The sequence below is a fragment of the Pseudophryne corroboree genome, chromosome 4, assembly GCF_028390025.1.
Source record: "Pseudophryne corroboree isolate aPseCor3 chromosome 4, aPseCor3.hap2, whole genome shotgun sequence".
NCBI lineage: Eukaryota > Metazoa > Chordata > Amphibia > Anura > Myobatrachidae > Pseudophryne > Pseudophryne corroboree.
Genome location: NC_086447.1, coordinates 61,131,946 through 61,154,507, shown reverse-complemented (window position 1 = coordinate 61,154,507; position 22,562 = coordinate 61,131,946). Strand labels below are relative to the sequence as shown.

At 44.8% G+C, this 22,562-nt stretch overlaps 1 protein-coding gene across 3 annotated transcripts in view; it reads right to left on the bottom strand.

Moving 5' to 3' along the window:
- Positions 1 to 8,553: 8,553 nt before the first annotated feature.
- LOC134908879 (L-threonine 3-dehydrogenase, mitochondrial-like) overlaps positions 8,554 to 22,562 on the bottom strand; it is a 35,317-nt gene continuing 21,308 nt past the window's right edge. For all 3 annotated transcript variants that reach the window (XM_063915091.1, XM_063915090.1, XM_063915092.1), the window contains exons 3-9: positions 14,197 to 14,239; positions 13,432 to 13,502; positions 12,420 to 12,569; positions 12,163 to 12,335; positions 11,700 to 11,790; positions 10,308 to 10,577; positions 8,554 to 9,508 (exon numbers count right to left, since the gene is read on the bottom strand). In XM_063915091.1, coding sequence (XP_063771161.1) covers positions 9,369 to 9,508; positions 10,308 to 10,577; positions 11,700 to 11,790; positions 12,163 to 12,335; positions 12,420 to 12,569; positions 13,432 to 13,502; positions 14,197 to 14,239 — 938 coding nt within the window. In that variant the 3' untranslated portion in view covers positions 8,554 to 9,368. The remainder of the gene's footprint in view (positions 9,509 to 10,307; positions 10,578 to 11,699; positions 11,791 to 12,162; positions 12,336 to 12,419; positions 12,570 to 13,431; positions 13,503 to 14,196; positions 14,240 to 22,562) is intronic.

Sequence of the window (22,562 nt, the reverse complement as noted above, 5' to 3'; positions counted from 1 at the left end):
AGTGCTCCCTGTGAAAAAGTAGTAAAAAGTAGAAGAAAAATCCAACCAAAAATGCTTTCAAGCAGAGAACTCTAGAGAGCTCTCTACAGTGCACCCATCTTGCTCTGGGCACAGTGTAAAACTGAGGTCTGGAGGAGGGTCATAGAGGGAGGAGCCAGTGCACACCCAGAATCCAAAGCTTTCTTAAAGTGCCCTATCCCCTGCGGAGCCTGTCTATTCCCCATGGTCCTTATGGAGTCCCAGCATCCTCAAGGACGTTAGAGAAAAGTGTGGAGACTTCTGTGGAGACAGGAAAAATGGAAGGAGCAGTCACATTCTAAACCTTCCAAGGGTGTCAACTTTTTCCTGCCTCTCTCGTATAAGCAATCCTTACATTATATGCCAGAGTTGTCAGCAGTCTGAAGTACAGTAAAAGGTATAAATTTGTAATACCATTCCAACACCATATTCATACGCTTAATAAATGGAGGGGAGGGGGGGATTTGTGGCCTACCACCGGGGTGTGGGTTGCTCAGAGCTGCTCCATTGCTGGGAAAACCTTTAGATTCTAGCATGCCAAAAACTTTTTCCTGGCAGCCCTTCCTCACACCTGCAATCTCTGTTCCAGTTCATCCCAAAGGTGCTCAATGGGGTTGAGGTCAGGGTTCTGTGCGGGCAGGTCAAGTTCTTCCACATCAAGCTCATCAAACCATGTTTTTATAGTCCTTGCTTATTGCACTGGGACACAGTCATGTTGGAATAGAAAAGGGCCTCCCCCAAACTATTGCCACAAAGTTTGCAGCATAGCATTGTCCAAAATGTATTGGTATGCTGGAGCATCAAGATTGTCCTTCACTGGTGATAAGGGTCCTAGCCAGTGGTGCAAGTGGGCGGGTACGGGTGGGTACGGCGTACCCGTAAGAATTTAGCCGTGGGTACGCCGTACCCACACCGACGGGCCGCCGCTCCTCGCACCGCCGCTGATGTGAGGGAAGGAGAGCGCAGCCTGTGCCTCTCCTTCCCCTCAGTCTCCGGCGGGTGTCATAGTTTAATTCAGCGCCGATCCGTGAGCCAATCAGAGCTCGCGGTGCGAGCTCTGATTGGCTCACGGATCGGCGCTGAATTAAATTGTGAGACACCCGCCGGAGACTGAGGGGAAGGAGAGGCACAGGCTGCGCTCTCCTTCCCTCACACAGGACGGCAGCGGGCAGCGGTGAGCAGGGAAGGAAGGGGGGGGGGGCATGTTATACCTGGCACTGGGGGATATCTGGCACTGGGGGGGCATTTCTATCTGGCACTGGGGGATATCTGGCACTGGGGGGCATATATACCTGGCACTGGGGGATATCTGGCACTGGGGGGCATATATACCTGGCACTGGGGGATATCTGGCACAGGGGGGCATGTATACCTGGCACTGGGGGATATCTGGCACTGGGGGGGCATATATACCTGGCACTGGGGGATATCTGGCACTGGGGGGCATATATACCTGGCACTGGGGGATATCTGGCACAGGGGGGCATGTATACCTGGCACTGGGGGATATCTGGCACTGGGGGGGCATGTATACCTGGCACTGGGGGATATCTGGCACTGGGGGCATATCTGGCACTGTAGGGGCATTTCTGTATCTGGCACGGGGGGCAATGTATATCTGACACAGTGGGAGCATTTGTGTATCTGGCACTGTGGGGCAATGTGTATCTGGCACTGTGGGGCAATGTATATCTGGCACTGTGGGGCAACGTGTATCTGACACTGCGAGGCAATGTATATCTGGCACTCTGGGGGCATTTCTGTATCTGGCACTGTGGGGCAATGTGTATCTGGCACTGTTAGTCAATGTGTATCTGGCACTGTGGGGCAATGTATATCTGGCACTGTGGGGCAACGTGTATCTGGCACTATTGGGGTCATACGTGTATCTGCCCCTCCCCCATATGTGTATCACGCCCCCATTTTAATTGGCCACGCCCCATGTGGCATTTGGCCACACCCATTTTTTTTTGCGCGCGCGCCTTCGGCGCGCGCACACAGTAACCATGAGACATTTTTTCTACTTGCACCACTGGTCCTAGCCCAAACCCTGAGGAACAGCCCCATATCATTATCCCTCCTCCACCAAACTTCATAGTTGGCACAATGCAGGTAATGTTCTCCCAGCATCCGCCAAACCCAGATTCACCCATCTGACTGCCAAACAGAGAAGCGTGATGCATCACTCCACAGAACACGTTTCCACTGATCCACATTCCAGTGTCGGTGTGCTTTACACCATTCCATCCGACGCTTGGCATTGAACTTGGTGATGTGAGGCTTACATGCAGCTGCTCGCTCATGGAAATCCATACTTGCCTACTCTCCCGGAATGGCCGGGAGGCTCCCGAAATTCGGGTGACCCTCCCGGCCCCACGGAAGAGCAGACAAGTCTCCCGGTTTTTAACTTACCCCCTGCCCGGCCGCCCACTTTGAGAGTAAAGTGGGCGGTCCGGACAGTAGATGACGCGATTCTTGTTGAATCGCGTCATCATAGCCACGCCCCCTGCTATAAAATGCCGGTTATAGCGGCATTACCGAGCGGGGGGCGTGGCTCAATGGTGTAACCCTGCCCTCATTCCGCCACTGTCCCTCCTCCGCCCCGCCTCCTCCCCGCCCACTCCTCTCGTCATTTTCCTGCCCAGCCCCTCTATTGAGCCGTCCTGGCAGCTCTCTCCGGGAGAGAGCTGCCAAAAAGTAGGCAAGTATGTGGAAATCCAGTTCATTAAGCTCCCGCTGCACACGTTTTGTGTTTACAGGTTTAAAAGCACTAGAGCCGGGAAAGAATGGAAGCGTATTGCCCAGAATGAGGATGCGGTAAACTGTTAGTTTTAAATCAGCATGGCCATGCTTAAAAGCAATTGCTTATTTTAAATTTTGTGCACAAACTATTTATATTTGCATGCCTAAATAACATCCGCTCAATATAGAGCATTATACAGGAACTGTTCCAAGTTAGTCTGCATACTAATCTGTTTATGCTTGTCAAATTAACCACCAGCCATTGATGCTTTCTGCAAAGTAATCTATCAAACTAAGTAGCAACTTGGTAAGAAAAAGGATTTATAGTAATCCAGAGAAAGTTCTTTCAAGTGTGGACTATCTGCATGAAAAGACTGTTCGCAATTAGGTGAATAGCATAATAAATACATGCAAGTCATTCTGGCTAGGAAATAATATATTTATTTTTTTTCTGTACTAAAAGCTTATTAATATCTTGCTGGTTCTTTATGAATAACAGTTCTTTGTGATATGTGAAAGAAAAGGACACATTGAGTTAGGTACAATTTATCATTATATTGCTGTTTTTAGGAAATTGTCAGTGTAATTGGTTCACAGGGAGTTATATATAAAATATATATCTTTTAATTATACATGTTATTATAGTGAGTAAAAACAGATAAATAAAATAAAAAAATATATTTTTTTTAAAATTCTGTCAGCGCTTTCTGAATCGTTTTGGGTAGTGTTTGTTGTGTGAAGGGGAGAGTAGCCCCTTTGATAGGGAATAGCTGCAGACAGTTAATACTAAAGACTGAGAATTCAATTGGCGCCAGGTGATACTTGTTATCTCTTGTGTGTTTTTAATATGAATAAGGGGCACTACTGTGTGACGTAACATCAATTAGAGGCACTACTGTAACGTGAATGAGGGGGGGGGGGGGGGGGGGGGTAGGCTTAAGATTTGCCTAGGGTGCCGAGAAACCTTGCACCGGCCCTGGGTGCCTTGGGACACTTGCAGGGGTGCCCTGGGTTGGTGGTCCAGGACCAATTCAAGTTATTCGTGGTCAATATAATAGGCAAGTCCAGTGCTGGTGGCTGCCAGTCATAAAATATGTGGCCAAACAGAAGCAAAATCTTGTCCCTCACCACACAACTGACCCTAAGGATGACATATAAACGCAATCTACTTAATGTAATATTTCTTTCTAAATATTTCAATAAGAAATTTTTCGCCTGGGGGTGCAGTGAAAAAAATTCTGATATTCTAGGGCGCCGTGATTCAAAAAAGTTTGGAAACCACTGCTTTATACTATGTTATCTTTGTAGGACCCACTATACTATGTAGCTTTTGTATACCCACTTCCCATCCCTTCACACACCCCCCTCAATTTTTTTGAAACACATCAACATTATTGAAGGAGAGAAAAAATAAATACAAAAAAGTGTGAGATTAACTAAAAAAACAAACAAAAAACAACTGCAAAAAAGTGTCAGTTTTTAGAAAGTTTGCATTAAAGAACGACATTTAGAGCTACCAATATCAGATTTACAGTAGTTATTTGCAGCAATAGTATATTTGGGGGAGATTTATCAAAGCTTGGAACATGATACATTAAAAAAATATCAGTTAGGAGCCGATTACTTGGTAATCACTTATGTTATACCCCTTTTCCACTAGCTCCTTAAAACACGGGTAAATGCGCGAGGGCGCGTATTTATATTTACCCGTGTTTTTCCCTAGTGGAAAAGGGTCCCCCTGCAAATTCCCGGATCAAGTGTTCCGGGAATCCTACCCGGGTAGCTAGCCAGGTTGAACACGTGTTCAACCCGGTAAGCTGTCTAGTGTGAAATGGAGCCGTGTCGATGCGACACGGCTCCCGTTCACAGTGTATGGGAGGGCGGCGCTGGGAGATCATGTGATCTCCCAGTGCCGCCCCCGACGTGTCACCAACCCGGCAATGCTGTGGGAAAGGGGGCTGTAGCACGGGTCGCAGACGTGTCAGGCGACACGGCTGTGACCCGTGTTACAGTGGAAAAGGGGTATTAGTAAGAAGCCAATTGAGATTTTCTCTCTTTTCACTTTATATCTCTTTTCTTTGATAAATCTCCCCCTTTGTCTTTAATCATCATTTTAGATTTGGAAGAAAATGTCATTTTTTGTGACCAGTAGGTTCTTCACAGTGGACGTCTCTAAGATGTTAATTCTATTTAATCATTTCATTTTACAATATACCACAAAGGGTGAATTGTAACCTTCGTCTTTTAAAATGACAAACTACAGGAATAATTTTTTATTTTATTTATTAAAAGATATTCTTGCCATATTACAACCAAAAGATGCAAAAATATGTCCATGCTTCTAAATTTACAAAAATAGTGATTATATAGCAGACACTCATTGGTCATTGTAGAGTCGTACAATTCACATTATTCCAGCACAATAGCTCATACACTATATTGAGAGGTCTGCATTACAGTAAAATATCTTCAGAAAGATCGCACATTACAGTATCTCGGCTTTCTCGCACTCATGTCAAGTGTAAGAGGAGATCTTAAGTTTAATGAGAGAGTAATAAAATGTAGCTACAACTATCACCATTACTAGTTAATGTGTCAAAAACAAAAAACTATTAAGGACCAAAATGTTTGCCCCAAAATTGATCAAAGAAAGTGAAATATCCACAGAATTTATTGTCATGCAAAAAAAATAAACAAAGTAATAACTTTATCAACCAGCAATTTCATGTTTTTACATTTCTCTAGTTTGTCGTCATACAGAGACTAAGTCATACAGAGACTAAGGGGGGTATGTACTAAGCAGTGATAAAAGTGGAGAAGGGAGCCAGTGGAGAAGCTGCCCATGGCAACCAATCAGCATTGACGTAACATTTATAATTTGCATACTATAAAAATGTACAGAGTAGCCGATTGGTTGCCAAGGGCAACTTCTCCACTGGCTCACTTCTCCACTTTTATCATTGCTTAGTACATGTCCCCTTAAGTCATACAGAGACTAAAGGCCCATACACATTAGACGATGTCGCTCTGTGAGCGACATCGTCTAATGTTTCCCCCTCCCGGGCCGGCCGGTCGGCGGCCGACTATGCACACTGAGCGATATGACTGCTCATATCGCTCAGTGACGTCACGCCCCCGCCAGCCCTGCATGAAGGTCGTGGACGACAGTCCACATCCTTCATGCATGCCCTACCGACAGCGACGATCGTTGCCGACCCGCGGGGCCGCGCATCGGTCGTCGCTGGCGGCATACACACTTGACGATAAAATGAGCGACGTCGCTCAAGGAGGGGGAAAATGAGCGACGTCGCTCATTTTATCGTTAAGTGTGTACGGACCTTAAATCATACAGAGTAAGTTTTCTTTATAAAATGGTCTCTAAAAAGAAGTTTTTCTTTTTTAAATCACTGCAATAAGAAATAACTTATCACGACAATAAGCATAATTTAATAAATAGGCCTATCAAATTAACATATATGTTGGTGTTCCAAGGTCTTACGGACAACTACAGTTTTTGGTTAAGTGTCTATAAACCCACCAATGTTTTTGTTTGTATTTTTTACTGTCCAATTATAAATAGCCACAATTTGTTTCTGGTCAATGAATTTTGGTAAGCGAATAGAGCTCATGAGGGTACACATTTACACAAATTCTGGTCATAGGTGATGAAACATACAAAATGACACCCAAGAAAACATAAAAACTCGTGTCGACCTTTTTTTGTGTTGACCATTTTCCACGTCGACCACATGCGGTTGACTTATTGGCAGTCTATCCAAGACCTGTAGATCTATTATACCACAGCAATTTTTTGCAACGGCCTGTGATCATGTAGAATGCTTTGAGTCTGTTGAACAAGGATCCCTAGTTTATCATTGTCTTCAGATGTCATAGAGGTCATATAAAAAATTAAAATAAAAATGTACATACACAAAATCTAGACATCAATATCACGCAAAATATATACACAAAGATAAATGCAGTGGTGGGGGACACCCACCAGGTATGGTGGCGCTCTCGCACGCCATCTAAGGAGCAACAGCTAAAATATTGCCTAGGACACCAAATGGTTTAAAAAAAAAAAACCACACACCACACTACTAAACCTTTTCTCTGGATCTTATCTCTAGGAGGAAAAAGAAAAAATAACCCACTAGAATATGTTCGAATCTTCAAGTATTTGACATTATCTATTCAAGTAATAAAAGGTGGTCTCAATTAGAGTGTCAGCTTCTATGCGGCAGAGCATCCGCCCGTGATCATAGAGGTATTCCAGAGGAAACTCAGCCCCACAGCTACTTTTCTGCTCTACATCATAACATAGTCTATAGAAGCCAGTTTAACTATACAGATATAGTATGGGAATACAATAGAGCAAAAACATCGCCCAGAAGGGGTTTTTAAAGGACTGGATGTTTCTATTCTCAAATTGGAGCGTATAGTTTGATGCTTTGGAAATATGGTTTGAAGTTTAAATTGACATACTGGTCATATAGATTACTGTAGATTTTAATAGTACTTCTGTTCAAGAATGTCACGAGAGAGAAAAAAAAAAAATTATATATATATATATATATATATATATATATATATATATATTCGATATATCTATATCTATATTTATTAATAAAATGCCCAATTTCACTGTATGGTGGCGGCAGCTGGTCAAAATTAGTCTTCAGTCCAAATCTTCCCATCCCCAGACCCCTCCCCCCTCCCCAAAAAAAAGGTAGAAGCAATGGAATATAAAAGTAAAAACAAGGAATACAAACACTATGAATATATGTATATAAAAACATTTAAAAGACTGACTAAGGTGGACCATGTAATTGAAGATTACATCTGGATAACAGATCATTATTTTTTTTTTAAAGTTTGTAATTTGTGTTTAAATAAGAAAGGAATTGTTATATATACAGTCTGTGTTTTTGTCCAGATCGACTCGAGATGAGTGGGTGGGGCTAATGCCCATTGTGGGTGGAGCCAACACACTGCCCATTCACAGGCAATTTGTGGGTGTGTCCAGACTCCATTCTAGGCGGATAGCGCGTTTGGTCAAAGGCTGTATATATATATATCTGTTCACATTCATATTAACAGATGGCCAGCTCATAACAAGACCCCATGTTCTTAGATAATAAAAAAAAAAAAATTAAATCCATTTTATGTCACAAGGTCTCTAAATGAGATTTAAATGGATTGGAATAGCATAATTACAGGGGTATTCCCCTGGGGGTTGCGGGGGGAACACACAGACTTATTCACTGCATTAACATAATTTGTTTTTGTTTTTTTACAGGCCTTTCAGGGCAATGAAGTTTAGCTACATTATGCATCACCCAATCACGTGGGTATTATTGGTGTGCAATGTAACTGTAATAAAAACAGCTCCCACCATTAATAAGACATTAACGAGCAACATTCAAGGATAAAAAAAAATTAAATACATTTTAAATTAAGTAAATTACAAAGCTGAATTTCCAGAGCACACCTACACATACACACGATGTAGACACATACATCTTTACAGAAATTTAGGCGCACTGAGGAAGAACCTTTATCCGGCCCACTCAATGTTTTTGATTCTATGATGTAAAATAACTAGGGGCATATGTATTAACCTGTAGAAGGCATAAGGAAGTGATAAACCAGTGATATGTGCAAGGTGATAAAGGCACCAGCCAATCAGATCCTGTTAATTTACATATTGGAGCTGATTGGCTGGTGCCTTTATCACCTTGCACATATCACTGGTTTATCACTTCCTTATGCCTTCTACAGGTTAATACATCTGCCCCCTAGTTCAGTAGTTCTCAAACTCGGTCCTCAGGACCCCACACAGTGCATGTTTTGCAGGTAACCCAGCAGGTGCACAGGTGTATTAATTACTCACTGACACATTTTGAAAGGTCCACAGGTGGAGCTAATTATTTCACTTGTGATTCTGTGAGGAGACCTGCAAAACATGCACCGTGTGGGGTCCTGAGGACCGAGTTTGAGAACCTGTGCCCTAGTTTGTTATTTGGACACATTTAATTAGCCTGGATGAAATTTTGCACGCTGCACAACCTCCCCTCGCCATGGTTTACAGCAGAAGCTGCGTTTTTGACAATCCGGGCTGTCTGGTTCCACCCTTCATATTGGCAAAGATCTACAAATGCCTCATGCAACACCAAACAAAAATGTATTATCCGAAACAGAAATCTTCCTATTCTAGGCTAGCATCACATGAAGAAACAAGCAAGAAGAGAAGAAAAAGATGGACATGGAAAAATATAAAGTAATTTAGCACCTTGTTTCTGTAACTCAACCTATAGGTGTTGGACTACTAGTCTACCAGAAGGATTACGGAAATTGCAATAGAACAGTTGCAGAGTGGCAGGTTTTGTCCCGGTGCACCAGCCCCAAGAAACGCTTCAAGTAATGGCTAAGTGTAGATTGAGCAACATCTGTTTCCTTGCATTCAATGAACTGAATGACTTCTATAAATTAAATATTTTTGTTCTTCAGAGTTGTAACAGCACAGCATGATAGACAATGTTCTTGTACACTTGCGTCTAACCTCCTGTACGCACAAGGAGATCAGATTATTGTCCCTACAGTTGGAATCAGCTGGCCTGGACAGCCCGACACACGGGGTTCAGATGGTTAAGCATAGTCGATACCAGCTCCGGCAGGTCATATTCATGTTTCCAGCCCCAGTCATCACGGGCATTCCCATCATCAAAGTTCATCGGCCAACTGTCAGCTAGAGAGCGCAAAAAATAAGCCACAAATTAGTATTAGCAATGGAAGACGTGTAGATGACTTCTGGGAACAGGGACAAGGCTTACGAGCTGGATTCAGTTCTCCTGCATTGAAAGTTGGCAGCTTTTAGTTTCAGCAAGCCCAGGGTCCTGGCGTAGGGACCACAATTATTTACTACATGGGAAGTCATAATGGGCTATATAATGCTTTAGTTAGACTAACAAGGTTACTAGCAAATCCTGGACCAATGGTGTAACTTCCCATGGGAAAACATCTTTACCTATTTGAGATGGCGTACCATAAGGTGGAGAAAATTAAACCCAATAACTGTATCGACAGCTGATTGTTTTGAAACAAAGAGTCTTAAATACATAAAAAGGATTCATGAACCTTCGAAAACAAACTTCTGAATCTTTGAAAGAATTAAGACACGTTTAAGCATATGGAAGCCACCTGTCAACTTTCACCACAGTTTAGCTTTTCCGGCCATATGAGAGGAGATGGGAGGAGATAGATATATCCCTTATTTCACTTTAGAAAATATGGCCAATTTGGTAGATTTAGAACAAATGTCTGGAACAAGTTGTAACGTTTGAGAGGGAAGAGAAGTGGAGGGAAAGAGAAGGGGAGGGGAAGGGAGGAAGGCACTCTAACCATAGTTGCATGGGTCTGCTCACCCTGGCATTGCCTCCTCTTTGCATAAGATGTCCCAGCGATGGGACTTTCCCTAGTCAACGACCAATCTAAAACAAAATTAAGCTAGCTCCTCCCACTTTGCAGTCTATGGAACTTGCACTTACCAATAGCCTGTCGGACGGCATCCACGTCATAAACCACCTCCAGCTCAGGCAGGTGTTTATGCACCTCCTGGGCCAGCTCCTCCGGGCTGAAGCTCATGGCGTTGATGTTGTAGGTCCTCATGGTGAGAGATTCAGCCGGAGCCTCCAGCATCTCTACCGTCGCTCGCAGACAGTCATCAATGTACATCATCGGGAGACGTGTGCCCGGCTTCAAGTTACAGACAAATCTACCAGTCTTGATGGCATCATGGAATATCTGAACTGCGTAATCTATAAGGAGAAAGTACACATATGGATAAGTTTCCTGCTGAGGTTTTACATTGCTGCTCCCTGACAACTTAAGGTTTCCTAGATGTTCTAGACCTTGCAATCGTACTACAGTACATGTAGAAGCAAGACAATTACTATTCGGGTGCACAGTTTCTGGAACAAACTAGGGGTCTATTTACGTGGATGGAGATAAAGTGTCTGGAGATAAAAGTACCAACCAACGGTCATTTTTCAAATACAACTTGTAACATGGCAGTTAGGAGCTGACTGGCTTGTACTTTATCTCCGTCCAAGGCTTAGTAAATAGACCCCAAGAAACCGGGTTTACCATTTGTCACAAGTAGAAGTTATCCACCTACAGAAAACAAAGTTTATATGGTTTGGCCTCAAGCAACTTTTACCAATTACATTATGTTTTATTCTGTACTTTCCAGATATATTTCAAGTTCCGAGAAACTGCAGACTTTCATTGTCCTTGGACTGAAGGAAAAAAAAAAAAAAAAAGTTCTCTAGAACTTGAGGGTTGAGATTCCCAACCTCAACCCTCGTGTTCCCGAAAGGTCATGTTTTGAGGCTGAAGGTCTGTGGAAGCAGGTGGGATCACTACGGAGGCCCTCAAAAGAGACTAACTCATCTGTATATGATTAAAGATATCCACAAAACATGACCTGTTGGGGGTACTTGAGGACTGGAGTCGAGAACCCCTGGTCTAGACGGTGTTCTCCTACAATCACAGTAACTCACGACTCACCATTTAACCCAACAGATATAGTCCGAGTTATAGAATTAAGGTAAAGGGCTCATTGCAAAACGTAATCTTTCAGCAATGTTTATAAATAGCCAATGTAATCGGATATAGCGTATGCAAATGTTTACCAATTAGGCCCCTCGACTGAACTGAATGAGTTATAAGGCTAGGGGGTAGATTTACATAAAATTGTCAGACAAAAAAAGTGGAGCTGTTTCCCTACCCAACCAATCACATTCTCTCCACCTTTTATCTCATACCAGTCTAGAAAATAATAGCTAGAATCCGATTGGTTGCTTTGGTCAACACCTCCCCTAATCCTTTTTAGAAGCATTCGTAAATCAAACCTTTAGACGAGCAACGAGACACCTTACCTGTCGTCCCTCCTCCAGGCTGGGAGTCTGCCGAGATAATGCCGGGATACCGCAGGCATCGGAAGTCCAAGCCGTAGCGGTAGTGATAATACTGTAAAAATAAAATTAAAACTGTATTTGATCTCCAACAGCCTTGGCTCAAATAACCAGCATCAAGCAAGGACTCCCATTAGGAAATGATGTGTTTACTTCCAGCCAGAGACTTAAGTTTTTGGCCGGTATAACCCCTTGGATCAACAGATGCATGCTAACTTTAGCAGACTGCCGAATCAGCATAAAGCCCGCTCCTTGTGAAGTATAAATACTCCATTCTATTAGAACATGCGTTGGGAACTCCATCTGTGCATTACCAAATAAATATGTTCTGAAGTTTCACACGCGAAACCTTGAGCCAAGTTAACCCTATCTGGGCAGCTAATACCGAAACATTCATACGACATAGCGCATTGTGAAGAATTCATACCTCTCCCATTAACTCTGCATGGACTTTAGAAACCCCGTAGATCGTCCTCGGCCTCTGTATACACAGATCAGGGGTTGGGTTTCTCGGAGAGGTCGGTCCGAAAGCCCCTATTGTGCTGGGTATAAACAGACGTAGGCCATGTTCTGCAGCGATGTCCAGTATATTGTGTAGACCTGTAGATCGTACAGTGTAATTAGCGTAGTCGGCAGGAGTAGAAGTAACACATGGCCCACTAGGAAGCTGCCTACTGGTCTTACCGGTAATATTGACCGCTCTGGCCAAGGGGACGTTCGCCTCGCCAACCGCACTCAACAGAGCACTGTAGTGTATCAGCCAGGTGATCCGATTGTTCACCACTATTTCACGGAGATTCTTGTAGTCCAAGATATCGGAATAAATGAAAGGACCTGTGGAAATGAAAGGTCCATGGTTAATGAAAACATTATTTGTTTTGGGTGCAAGTGTTAGATTTAGGTTGTAAGCTGTAAAAACACAGGTCCTGCTGAAATGCTTTTGTTAAATAGGTGCACTCTATCTGTAAAGAACAAAAAACAGAAACATACACTGGTACATCCTGGTGCAGGACCAGCCATAAGAGTGACCCCACTGCTCTTGTTTACAGAACCTCCAAGCTAGACTAGAGTGTGTTGAATAAAACAAGCCATACACTTTAGGACCCTGGAACTGTGCTTGGTCATAAGGGGAAATAAAACGCTAACCATATCTATACTACACTGTCAGCTAGGCTGCCTGGCAATGTGGAGAGTTTCTATGAACTCTACTCAATAAACCATCTCGTACGTCTACAGTTCCAAGAACGCCGGTGGTCCTCCATTTATGTTCACCTACAGACTAATGATCAGCTGGGAAATCTCGCTGTGTTATCCAGAGGGCTGCTGCCCTCACGGATACTATTAGCCCGGCTGCCTGACTTTGCAAGTCCACATAGGATTTATTCCAACAGTAGAATACAGCAGACATAGGGGTACATTTACTAAGCAGTGATAAGAGCGGAGAAGTGAGCCAGTGGATGAATTCCTCCATCAACCAATCAGCAGCTCTGTATCATTTTATAGTATGCAAATTATAGATGTTACTTCAGTGCTGATTGGTTGCCATGGGCAACTTCTCCACTGGCTCACTTCTCCGCTCTTATCACTGCTTAGTAAATGTACCCCATAAGCAGAACCTGTTCTCCATTCAATAATTAAATTATATCTTTACAGGACTGCCTAATAGACAATCAGAATACAGCGCAGCGTCTCTTACCGCTATAGAAGACGTGGTCTGGAGGCTTCCGGATGTCAGATAGAATAACGTTATTCTTCCCAAATTGTTTCCTAGGAACAGAAACCCGAAATAGTCACAGTCTTACACTGCATAAATGTAGAGACCAAAAAGATGCACCTATAGAAGACTTTACATTAAACCTAAATAGGACTGTGTAATATTATCCACCATTCAGTGCAAATGTTAATGTTGCATATGGTGCCACGGTTAGATTATATTAATGCTAGGCAGGCGTGTTGCCATTGCAGCTCTATAAGTGGATGGGGTGGATTGGGGGAGAACTTTCTCCAAGAGGCTGCAAGGCACCTGCTTTGAATTTGCTAGGTGCCTTACCAACCACACATGACAATTAACAAAATTGTGACCCCCCCCAGTGGACACTGTATTTACCAGCAGCCACTCACAAATGGACATAGTGGGAACCCACTTGTGATTGGCTATCTGTGGAGGGAAGTCCCAAGGACTACCCGCTTTGCTCATTTTCTATTGGTTTTTTGAAGTGTGCGAATGAGGTCAGCTTTAAGAAGATATTTTCACCTATCTGACTATAAATATAAAATAAAATCGTATTGACTAATTCACAGTTCAAGATGAAGACTCTGGGTTTTGTAAAAGTTTGTGAATCTTCAATTTTTATTTTTTACTCTTTGGGTATAATGGGTTGGGGGTCTTATGTTTAACTAAGGTTAGAATTTCCTTTAAATAAAGCAAAATAACTAGTACAAAAGTGCCTGGTGACCGTACCTCAGCAGTTTGGCGAGTCCAACTCCCAACTGACCCAGTCCTCCTGCGGGGTGATAAGAGGACACGTGTTTACAAGGAAGAACAGAATTCGCAAACAGGAGTTGTTAGTTATACCCCTTTCAGACAGAGAAAACAACCCGGTAATTTCAAGGCACGGGACTCAATTCCCGGTACTTCTACACAGGTTTTTACCTGGGTTATCACGTACCTTACATGGGTTGCCGGCTGTCTGGAAGGGTCCAACCCGGGACTTTAGAAACGGGTTGCGGTTAACAGCGCTTATTGGCTGAGCTGGCGGAGCCCTGGCTGATGGGCTGAGCAGCAGGGTCTCTCCGATTGGCTGAGCGGGCGTGGCGCTGGTGTCTAAGGTCACAATTGTGCTGCAGGGGAGATGGAGAGAGACAGCATGGCGCACTGGAAGGAGGAAGGGATCTGGGAGCTGCTTGCTGTTAGAGGAGAGGAGGAGATCCGGAAGCAGATCACTGGGGTAGTGAAGAACGCCACAGTGTACACCAATGTTGGCCAACAGCAACATAATGCAATGCAGTGAGTAGTCCCCACCCACTTTTCATGACTTCATCTCTGTGTGCCATCAAGACAGTCCATTTCTTATGACACACAGCCTATTGCAGGGCTGACACAGGTTCTGTCTGAAAGGGGTCTACCCGGGAATAATCCGGGTTAAATGTGCTATATGAAAAGGGGGTTAGGAACTGTAACCCAGGTTTTTCCCGGATTCACAAATTAGGGAAAAACACAGGATTTTGAGATTTTTCTGTCTGAAAGTGGTATAACTGTATTTACATTCAAAGCCCCAGACAATAGATTAAATGCACAAACAAGACTCTGACCATTGTTGCCATGTGCAATTGTTGTGTACGTCACACTTTTTGGATAGCCATAGTTACCCCTCATCATAAGGAGACATAGGGTTCAGACTACTAAAAAGTGTATAGCCGTAGGGGCTTTTACAGAAGGCTACACCAGAGTCTTCTAGTCAGATGCTTGGCTGCATTGGGAGAGGAATCAGCAGCAGAAAGAAAGAAGTAATAATGCCACTGTATAGGTCATTGGTACGGCCTCATCTAGAATACTGTATTCAGTTCTGGAGGCCATATCTTCAAAAGGATATTAATACATTAGAAACTGTACAAAGGAGGGCAACTAAAATGGTGCATGGCCTACATCACAAAACATACCCAGAAAGACTAAGAAATCTCAATATGTATAGTTTGGAGCAGAGAAGAGAAAGGGGGGACATGATAGAAACTTTCAAATATATGAAGGGTTTTAACAAAGTCCAGGAGGGAAACATTCTCCAAATGAAGAGAAGCAATAGGACACGAGGACATGCACTGAGACTGGAGGGGGGGAGGTTCAGGGGAAATTTGCGGAAAAATTATTTCACAGAAAGGGTAGTGGACAAGTGGAATAGCCTCCCATCAGAGGTGGTAGAGGCTAAGACAGTAGAGCAATTTAAACATGCATGGGATAGACATAAGGATATCCTTACAAAGAAATAAGGATCAAATAAGGTTAGTGATAAAAAAAAATAATATATAAAAAAAAAAAAAAAGGGGCAGACTAGATGGGCCAAGTGGTTCTTATCTGCCGACAAATTCTATGTTTCTATGTTTCTATGTTTCTGTAACCCACAACACGGGCAACATTGGACACAAAGACCTGGGGCAATTAATCTGGCAAACTGCCACTTATAGCAAAAAGGGGAACAGTAACGTTGGGTACATACTGAGCAATAATAAGAATTTACTTACCGATAATTCTATTTCTCGGAGTCCGTAGTGGATGCTGGGGTTCCTGAAAGGACCATGGGGAATAGCGGCTCCGCAGGAGACAGGGCACAAAAGTAAAGCTTTACGATCAGGTGGTGTGCACTGGCTCCTCCCCCTATGACCCTCCTCCAAGCCTCAGTTAGGTACTGTGCCCGGACGAGCGTACACAATAAGGAAGGATTTATGAATCCCGGGTAAGACTCATACCAGCCACACCAATCACACCGTACAACCTGTGATATAAACCCAGTTAACAGTATGATAACAGAAGAGCCTCTAAAAGATGGCTCCCTACAACAATAACCCGAATTAGTTAACAATAACCATGTACAATTATTGCAGATAATCCGCACTTGGGATGGGCGCCCAGCATCCACTACGGACTCCGAGAAATAGAATTATCGGTAAGTAAATTCTTATTTTCTCTATCGTCCTAGTGGATGCTGGGGTTCCTGAAAGGACCATGGGGATTATACCAAAGCTCCCAAACGGGCGGGAGAGTGCGGATGACTCTGCAGCACCGAATGAGAGAACTCCAGGTCCACCTTAGCCAGAGTATCAAATTTGTAAAATTTTACAAACGTGTTCTCCCCTGACCACGTAGCTGCTCGGCAAAGTTGTAATGCCGAGACCCCTCGGGCAGCCGCCCAAGATGAGCCCACCTTCCTTGTGGAGTGGGCCTTTACAGATTTAGGCTGTGGCAGGCCTGCCACAGAATGTGCAAGTTGGATTGTGCTACAGATCCAACGAGCAATCGTCTGCTTAGACGCAGGAGCACCCATCTTGTTGGGTGCATACAATATAAACAACGAGTCAGATTTTCTGACTCCAGCTGTCCTTGCAATATATATTTTCAATGCTCTGACAACATCCAGTAACTTGGAGTCCTCCAAGTCACTTGTAGCCGCAGGCACTACAATAGGCTGGTTCAGATGAAATGCTGACACCACCTTAGGGAGAAAATGCGGACGAGTCCGCAGTTCTGCCCTGTCCGAATGGAAAATCAGATATGGGCTTTTGTAAGATAAAGCTGCCAGTTCTGACACTCTCCTGGCCGAAGCCAGGGCTAGTAGCATGGTCACTTTCCATGTGAGATATTTCAAATCCACATTATTTAGTGGTTCAAACCAATGAGATTTGAGAAAGTCCAAAACAACATTGAGATCCCACGGTGCCACTGGGGGCACCACAGGAGGCTGTATATGCAGCACTCCCTTAACAAAAGTCTGGACTTCAGGAACTGAAGCCAATTCTTTCTGGAAGAAAATCGACAGGGCCGAAATTTGAACCTTAATAGATCCCAATTTGAGACCCATAGACAATCCTGATTGCAGGAAATGTAGGAATCGACCCAGTTGAAATTCCTCCGTCGGAGCACTCCGATCCTCGCACCACGCAACATATTTTCGCCAAATGCGGTGATAATGTTGCGATGTTACTTCCTTCCGTGCTTTAATCAAAGTAGGAATGACTTCTTCCGGCATGCCTTTTTCCTTTAGGATCCGGCGTTCAACCGCCATGCCGTCAAACGCAGCCGCGGTAAGTCTTGAAACAGACAGGGACCCTGCTGAAGCAAGTCCCTTCTCAGAGGTAGAGGCCACGGATCTTCCGTGATCATCTCTTGAAGTTCCGGGTACCAAGTTCTTCTTGGCCAATCCGGAACCACTAGTATCGTTCTTACGCCTCTTTGCCGTATAATTCTCAATACTTTTGGTATGAGAGGCAGAGGAGGAAACACATATACCGACTGGTACACCCAAGGCGTTACCAGCGCGTCCACAGCTATTGCCTGCGGATCTCTTGACCTGGCGCAATACCTGTCCAGTTTTTTGTTGAGGCGAGACGCCATCATGTCCACCATTGGTCTTTCCCAACGGGTTACCAGCATGTGGAAAACTTCTGGATGAAGTCCCCACTCTCCCGGGTGAAGGTCGTGTCTGCTGAGGAAGTCTGCTTCCCAGTTGTCCACTCCCGGGATGAACACTGCTGACAGTGCTATCACATGATTTTCCGCCCAGCGAAGAATCCTTGCAGCTTCTGCCATTGCACTCCTGCTTCTTGTGCCGCCCTGTCTGTTCACATGGGCGACTGCCGTGATGTTGTCCGACTGGATCAACACCGGCTTTCCCTGAAGCAGAGGTTCTGCCTGGCTTAGAGCATTGTAGATTGCTCTTAGTTCCAGAATGTTTATGTGAAGAGACGTTTCCAGGCTCGTCCACACTCCCTGGAAGTTTCTTCCTTGTGCGACTGCTCCCCAGCCTCTCAGGCTGGCGTCCGTGGTCACCAGGATCCAATCCTGTATGCCGAATCTGCGGCCCTCCAATAGATGAGCACTCTGTAACCACCACAGAAGAGATACCCTTGTCCTTGGAGACAGGGTTATCCGCTGGTGCATCTGAAGATGCGACCCTGACCATTTGTCCAACAGATCCCTCTGGAAAATTCTTGCGTGGAATCTGCCGAATGGAATTGCTTCGTAAGAAGCCACCATTTTTCCCAGGACTCTTGTGCATTGATGTACAGACACCTTTCCTGGTTTTAGGAGGTTCCTGACAAGCTCGGATAACTCCTTGGCTTTTTCCTCCGGGAGAAAAACCTTTTTCTGAACCGTGTCCAGAATCATCCCTAGGAACAACAGACGTGTTGTCGGAATTAACTGGGATTTTGGAATATTCAGAATCCACCCGTGCTGTTTTAGCACTTCTTGAGACAGTGCTAATCCCATCTCTAGCTGTTCTCTGGACCTTGCCCTTATTAGGAGATCGTCCAAGTATGGGATAATTAATACGCCTTTTCTTCGAAGAAGAATCATCATCTCGGCCATTACCTTGGTAAAGACCCGAGGTGCCGTGGACAATCCGAACGGCAGCGTCTGAAACTGATAGTGACAGTTCTGTACGACGAACCTGAGGTACCCCTGGTGTGAGGGGTAAATTGGAACGTGGAGATACGCATCCTTGATGTCCAAGGATACCATAAAGTCCCCTTCTTCCAGGTTCGCTATCACTGCTCTGAGTGACTCCATCTTGAACTTGAACTTCTTTATGTACAGGTTCAAGGACTTCAGATTTAGAATAGGTCTTACCGAGCCATCCGGCTTCGGTACCACAAATAGAGTGGAATAATACCCCTTTCCTTGTTGTAAAAGAGGTACCTTGACTATCACCTGCTGAGAGTACAGCTTGTGAATGGCTTCCAAGACCGTCACCCTGTCGAAGGGGGACATTGGTAAAGCAGACTTCAGGAAACGACGAGGTGGATTCGTCTCTAGTTCTAACCTGTACCCCTGAGATATTATCTGCAGGATCCAGGGATCTACCTGCGAGTGAGCCCACTGCGCGCTGAAATTCTTGAGACGACCCCCCACCGCCCCTGAGTCCGCTTGAGAAGCCCCAGCGTCATGCTGAGGCTTTTGTAGAAGCGGGGGAGGGCTTCTGTTCCTGGGAAGGAGCTGCCTGTTGCTGTCTCTTCCCCCTTCCTCTGCCTCGTGGCAGATATGAATATCCCTTTGCTCTCTTGTTTTTAAAGGAACGAAAGGGCTGCGGTTGAAAAGTCGGTGTCTTTTTCTGTTGGGGAGTGACTTGAGGTAAAAAGGTGGATTTCCCGGCTGTAGCCGTGGCCACCAAATCCGATAGACCGACTCCAAATAACTCCTCCCCTTTATACGGCAAAACTTCCATATGCCGTTTTGAGTCCGCATCGCCTGACCACTGTCGCGTCCATAAACTTCTTCTGGCCGAAATGGACATAGCACTTACCCGTGATGCCAGTGTGCAGATATCCCTCTGTGCATCACGCATATAAAGAAATGCATCCTTTATTTGCTCTAAAGACAGTAAAACATTGTCCCTATCCAGGGTATCAATATTTTCAATCAGGGACTCTGACCAAGCTACCCCAGCACTGCACATCCAGGCTGTCGCTATAGCTGGTCGTAGTATAACACCTGTATGTGTGTATATACTTTTTTGGATATTTTCCATCCTCCTATCTGCTGGATCTTTAAGTGCGGCCGTCTCAGGAGAGGGTAACGCCACTTGTTTTGATAAGCGTGTGAGCGCCTTGTCCACCCTAGGAGGTGTTTCCCAGCGCGCCCTAACCTCTGGCGGGAAAGGGTATAAAGCCAATAACTTCTTTGAAATTAGCATTTTTTTATCGGGGGCAACCCACGCTTCATCACACACCTCATTTAATTCTTCTGATTCAGGAAAAACTATAGGTAGTTTTTTCACACCCCACATAATACCCTGTTTAGTGGTACCTGTAGTATCAGCTATATGTAACGCCTCCTTCATTGCCAAAATCATATAACGTGTGGCCCTACTGGAAAATACGGTTGATTCGTCACCGTCACCACTAGAATCAGTGCCTGTGTCTGGGTCTGTGTCGACCGACTGAGGCAAAGGGCGTTTTACAGCCCCTGACGGTGTTTGAGGCGCCTGGACAGGCACTAATTGATTGTCCGGCCGTCTCATGTCGTCAAACGACTGCTTTAGCGTGTTGACACTATCCCGTAATTCCATAAATAAAGGCATCCATTCTGGTGTCGACCCCCTAGGAGGTGACATCCCCATATTTGGCAATTGCTCCGCCTCCACACCAATATCGTCCTCATACATGTCGACACACACGTACCGACACACAGCAGACACACAGGGAATGCTCTTAACGAAGACAGGACCCCACTAGCCCTTTGGGGAGACAGAGGGAGAGTTTGCCAGCACACACCAAAAGCGCTATATATGACAGGGATAGCCTTATAATAAGTGCTCCCTGTATAGCTGCTTTAATAATATATTTTTGCCACAATTTTGCCCCCCCCTCTCTTTTTTACCCTGTTTCTGTAGTGCAGTGCAGGGGAGAGCCTGGGAGCCGTCCTGACCAGCGGAGCTGTGTAAGGAAAATGGCGCTGTGTGCTGAGGAGATAGGCCCTGCCCCTTTTTCGGCGGGCTCGTCTCCCGCTCTTTAGTGGATTCTGGCAGGGGTTAAATATCTCCATACAGCCCCCGGAGGCTATATGTGAGGTATTTTTAGCCAAATTAGGTTTTCATTTGCCTCCCAGGGCGCCCCCCTCCCAGCGCCCTGCACCCTCAGTGACTGCCGTGTGAAGTGTGCTGAGAGGAAAATGGCGCACAGCTGCAGTGCTGTGCGCTACCTTTAGAAGACTGAGGAGTCTTCTGCCGCCGATTCTGGACCTCTTCTTTCAGCATCTGCAAGGGGGCCGGCGGCGAGGCTCCGGTGACCATCCAGGCTGTACCTGTGATCGTCCCTCTGGAGCTAATGTCCAGTAGCCAAGAAGCCAATCCATCCTGCACGCAGGTGAGTTCACTTCTTCTCCCCTAAGTCCCTCGTTGCAGTGATCCTGTTGCCAGCAGGACTCACTGTAAAATAAAAAACCTAAGCTAAACTTTTCTAAGCAGCTCTTTAGGAGAGCCACCTAGATTGCACCCTTCTCGGCCGGGCACAAAAATCTAACTGAGGCTTGGAGGAGGGTCATAGGGGGAGGAGCCAGTGCACACCACCTGATCGTAAAGCTTTACTTTTGTGCCCTGTCTCCTGCGGAGCCGCTATTCCCCATGGTCCTTTCAGGAACCCCAGCATCCACTAGGACGATAGAGAAATAGGGGCCGTTAAATTGAACGGTCAATATATCGCTAGCAGATAGGCACCCCTGATATATTGCGTCAGCTCTGCAGCCCAGCCAATGGGCGATCTATCTGCAGATGTATCAGCGCATCTGGCTGTGTGTACGGGTGGTTCGCCCATACATTTGCTGCAGGGAACGCCCAGATGTGACACAGGGATGACCTATCGAGCGGCCAATCGGTAAGTGTGTATGCTTACCTGGGTCGGCCGCTCTGTCGACGCAACTTCGGGTCCGCTGATGCACTGTCCCATTATGTACCCAGCTTAACATTCAATTTCCAATAGGAAGAAACAACAAAACTATTTAATAATTTTGAATAATAAAATATCACAAAATAACAAATACAATATAAATCTCACAGACAGTGAATACAACATAAACTTACAATTAGAAAACAGAACGATGCTAATTCTAGCTTCTGTGGTATAATAAATCGCTGCAAAGAAATATATGCTCATACAGCCAAGACGCAACGCGGTTAATAGATGAATTACACTTAATCCGAAGCAATAAACGTGGTTTGGTGGTATCGCATTATTGTTATTACCCAGTCCAGCAAGAAACCAGGGATTTATTATACCGCAGAAGCTATAATTACAGTGGTCATGTCTGCTTATTATAGGTCATTCACTGGCCCTGTGATTTACATTGTATGTATTATTCTGTGATATCTTATTATTAAATAGTCTTTGTTGTTTCTTTCTCTTCTATAGCCATAAAATATACCAGTCACGCTGACTGAGGGAAAACAGCTGAGGAGAGAAACGCGGAATATAAAAGGGACATTGGGAATCTAAGTAAAAGAATAAAATCATTAAAAGGAAGGATTCAATTAGTACAAACAGCTAGAAAGGTTACAGGTGTGAACTCAGACGCTGAGTCAGGGAAGAGGGGCAGTATGTTTTGTTGTGGTGTAAGGAGAGAAT